This window comes from Rhincodon typus, chromosome 7 (genome assembly GCF_021869965.1).
Source record: "Rhincodon typus isolate 14 chromosome 7, sRhiTyp1.1, whole genome shotgun sequence".
Classification (NCBI taxonomy): domain Eukaryota; kingdom Metazoa; phylum Chordata; class Chondrichthyes; order Orectolobiformes; family Rhincodontidae; genus Rhincodon; species Rhincodon typus.
The window spans coordinates 98355745-98360293 of NC_063338.1; the positions used below are offsets into that span (position 1 = coordinate 98355745).

General features: G+C 46.1%; 1 protein-coding gene across 1 annotated transcript in view; it reads right to left on the minus strand.

Annotated features, from left to right (window-relative positions):
* Window positions 1–4549, minus strand: part of LOC109918935 (unconventional myosin-X) — a 160185-nt gene that overhangs the window by 57270 nt on the left and 98366 nt on the right. The window contains exons 19-20 of the mRNA XM_048599294.1: window positions 2864–2903; window positions 861–1640 (exon numbers count right to left, since the gene is read on the minus strand). Of these exons, the coding sequence (XP_048455251.1) occupies window positions 861–1640; window positions 2864–2903 (820 nt within the window). The remainder of the gene's footprint in view (window positions 1–860; window positions 1641–2863; window positions 2904–4549) is intronic.

A 4549-nucleotide genomic window follows, 5' to 3' on the forward strand; every position in this document is an offset into this window, starting at 1 on the left:
GGTCAGGTGTGGTCAGCACTGCCCCCAGTGGCTTGGTCAGGTGTGGTTTAACCAGGGCTTTGTTCAGCTGAAAATATTCTATCTCTTGTATTCTAGATGTCTGGATCTGAAGACCAGTGTTCCATTAATCCCAGAGATTATTTTATGATCCTGTTTGGAATCTGCCCTGCACTGCTTTTACTTCTCTCACTCCATCAATGGACAGGAAGAAACCATCTCTTCCAGTGGGCAGGGGGGTATCAGAACAAGTACAACATTCCAGTCGAGGTCAGGGGTGAAGTCAGGAAATATTTCCTCACACAAACAGCAGTGGATTTCTAGATGTGATCCCCAAATAATGTAGGGGTTGCAGTAGTCAAAGCTGTGATAGATTATTTCTAGTTAAAGCAAGGAGGGATTAACATAACAGAACCAAGGTGGCTGAATGGAGTCAAGATTCACATTAACCATAATCTAATTGAATGCTGGAACAGTATTGTGGGACTGAATGGCCTTCTCTTTATTCCACTTTTTAATGTCACCTCACACTCACTCCAAACCCAGGTCCTTTATAACAAAGATTGGGGCCTGTGAGGTGGTACAGGGTCTGAGAGGTCTAGAATCTGAGAGGGTATGGGTTCTGTGAGGGGGTATAGGGTCTATGAGGACAGGGCCTGTGAGGGGGTTCAGGCTCTGTGAGAGGGTATAGGGTGCACAGGCACTGTGTAAATGTAATTCTCTGTAAAACAGGTCACTGCCTTATGATTCCCATTCCCTACAAACACCGCTCTGTCCAGTCGAATGGGTAGCAGTTTCTCTGTTCCTGATGAAAACTGAAGTGCGCAGAACTGCAATGATTTTTTTATGAGTCGATATCTCACCGAGTCAGTGCTGCAGCGACACATCCCCATGTTCCTGGGATTAAAGCTGGATATTTTCAAACTGTCCTGTGACTCGCCATGATTTGTAACTGGATCATCAAACTCATCATGATCATAATCTGATTCAACATCAGGGGGGAGACTGTAAATCGGTTCTTCACTGTTGTCAGTTGCATAGAGAGAGCCAGGCCCAGTGTTTGAGATTTCCTCACTCTCCCACTGTGGACTCCGATTGCTGCCTCTCCTATCCTGGGGATTCTCTCTCTCCTCCAGTGTTTCACTGGACAAAGGCAAGTTCATGTATTCATTGTCCTGCACATAGTTACTGATTTGCATCTGACTCGTTGATCCATCAGTCTGATCTGTACAGGTCACTGTTGACATTTCCTCATCAGTTTGAAATTCTTTGTCCAGCTCCTGCTCAGGACACTGCCCAATGCAGCTACTACTGCAGAGGTTGTCCCTACTGGATGGAGACTGCTCAAGACTCCGGCCACTCTCATCCAACCCTCCAAAGTTCAGCAACTCCAGGAATTCCTGTGCCACTCTGGATGCTTCCTTCTCCAAGCGTCTGATCTCCTCCTTACGTTGGCTCTCTATCTCCCTCCGTGATAGACCACAGATGGGATTCCCACAGCTCAATCCCCTTCCATTTTGCAACCGTTGGATTTCATGCTCGAGACGCACTATCTCTTGTATTTGTTTCCTCTCTGCCTGCGCCAAATCTGACAGCACTTCGGCATCATTCTCCTGCTCCACCAACACCGTGCTTTCACTCAGCTGAAGAAAGGACACACAACACAATTTTAATTATCCATTTTGCAAGAACTTCTAACTTAAACACTGAACATAGTGGACAGACCTTGGGACAGAATCTTGTGGAGGTAATGGGGAGAAATCCAGTGAGAAAGCAGCATCAAAGAGAAGGCAATGGCTGCTGCCAGCGTTACGCTCATTTTGAGGCTCAGGACCACATGGTGGGGGAGGTTTTAAAAATTATTCATTAGATGAGATGTGGGCATTGCAGACTTGTTCAACATTTATTGATTGCCCATAGTTACACAGAAACACAGAAAATAGGAGGAGCAGTCAGCCATTTGGCCCTTCAAGTCTGCTTTGCCATTCAATGTAATCGAGGCTGTTAATCCAACTCAGTTCCCTGTTGCAACTTTCTCCCCATAATCTTTGATCCCTTTAGCCATAAGAACTATGTCTAACTCCTTCTTGCAAACATTCAATGTTTTGGCCTCAACCACTTTCCGTGGCAGTGAATTCCACAGGCTCCCCACTCTCTGGGTAAGAAAGTTCTCCTCTCAGTCCTAAATAGCTTACCCCATATCCTTAAACTGTAACCCCTGGTTCTGGATCCTTGTACCTCATATCTCCTGCTAGGGCCATTATAGAGGGCAGTTAAGAGTCAACCCCATTGCTGTGGGTCTGGAGTCCCATATATGCCAAACCAGGCGAGGATGACAGATTTCCTTCCCCAAAGTACATTACTGATCCAGATGAGGTTTTAAAACAATGATAGTTTCATGGTAACCATTTTTAAGGCCAGCTTTCAATTCCAAATTTATTAATTAAACTTAAATTCTACCAGTTGCTATGGTGAGCATTTGAACACCAGAACATTAACCAAGGGTGGATGACTAGCTTCATGACAATATCCCTACTCTACAGATTACAGTGAATCAATTAAAAAGTCAACACAGGGGAGGGGGTGCACCAAGATCACTGAAGACTGGAAGGGGTGGGTGATGGGGAAGAGAGTGTGGGTAGGGGAGAGGAGGTGTCAGAGAGAGGAGGTAACAGGGCAAGAGACAATGTTCGTCTGCACGGGGAAGGGGAGAGCCATGGAGAGAAGAGGAGATCAGGAAGGGGAAGGGTCAGATTAAAGTACGGTTTGTACACTTCCTGTTCAGTCTCCAATCACCACTAAACAGACAAAAGAACACATTGGAGGTGCTGCTTGCTAAAGGAATGAGAAACAGACAGGCCATTACCTGGCTGGGCGATAATGGTGTTTCTTGCCTTTCCTGAGATCTGCACGGAAAGAAAAGGAAAAATTAGTTGAAAGAGAGAACAACATTCCAACCCCAAATCTGTCCTCTCACTGAGACAGTCTGTTGCAACCTGCTGAAACATCACCTGATGCTGACTCTATCTCATCCCATCCACTGTTGAAGCTCAAATCCACACTTCATTACAATCAGAGTCACTCTGCAACTCACTCCTGGTTGCTCCTCTTTATTCCACCCTCTAAACTCATAGAACATAGAACAGTACAGCACAGGAACGGGCCCTTCCGCCCATGATTTTGTGCTGAACATGACGCCAAATGAAACTAACCCCTTCTGCCTGTCCTTGGTCCATACCCCTCCATTCCTTGCATATTCATGTGCTTATCCAAAAGTCCCTTAAATGCTCCTATCGTATCTGCCTCCACCATCACCCCTGGCAGTGCGTTTTACACTCCTACCACCCTCTGTGTGAAACACTTGCCCCTCATGTCTCCTTTGAACTTTTCCCATCTCACCTTAAATGCATGCCCCCTAGTATTAGACATTTTAATTGTGGGAAAAAGATTCTGACCGTCAGCCCTATCTATGCATCTCATAATTGTATAGACTTCTATCAGGTCTCCCCTCAGCCTCCGCCACTCCAGAGAAAACAACCCAAGATTTTCTAGCCTCTCCTTATAGCTCATACCCTCTAATCCAGGCAGCATCCTGGTAAACCTCTTCTGCATCCTCTCCAAAGCCTCTATATCCTTCCCGTAATTTGGCGACCGGAACTAAATGCAATATTCTAAGTGTGGCCTAACCAAAGTCTTATAAAGCTGCAACATGGCATCCTGACTCTTGTACTCAATTCCCCGACCAACAAAGACAAGCATTCCACAAGGTGACAATAAGGACTGCAGATGCTGGAAGCCAGAGACTATTGGTGTGAGGCTGGTGCCGTCTGACCTGCTGTGCCTTTCCAGCCTCACACCTGTACACTCAAACATGCCACACGCCTTCTTTACCACCCTATCTACTTGCGAGGCCACTTTCAGGGAGCTACAGACTTGAACCCCAAGATCCCTCTGTACATCAATACTATTGAGGGTCCTGCCATTAACTGTATACTTTTCCGCAACATTTGATCTCCCAAAGTGCAGCACCTTACACTTACTCAGATTAAACTCCATTTGCCATTTCTCCGCCCATTTCTGCAACTGATCTATATCCCACTGTATCCTTTGACAACCTTCTACACTATCCACAATTCCACTGATCTTTGTATCGTCTGCAAACTTACTAACCCACCCCATCTACATTTTCATCCAAGTCATTTATATATATCACAGACAGCAGAGGTCCCAGCATGGATCCCTGCGGAACACCACTAGTCACAGACCTTCAGCCTGGAAAACACCCTTCCCCCACTACCCTCTGCCTTCTATGGCCAAGCCAATTCTGAATCCATGCAGCCAAGTCACTGTGGGTCCCATGCATCTTAATCTTCTGGATGAGCCTACCATGAGGGACCTTGTCGAGACCCTTACTAAAATCCAAGTTAGACAACGTCCACTGCTCTACCCTGATCGATCACCTTCATCACCTCCTCGAAAAATTCAATCAAGTTAGTAAGACATGCCCTGCCCTGCACAAAGCCATGTTAACTGTCCCTAATTAGGCCATGCT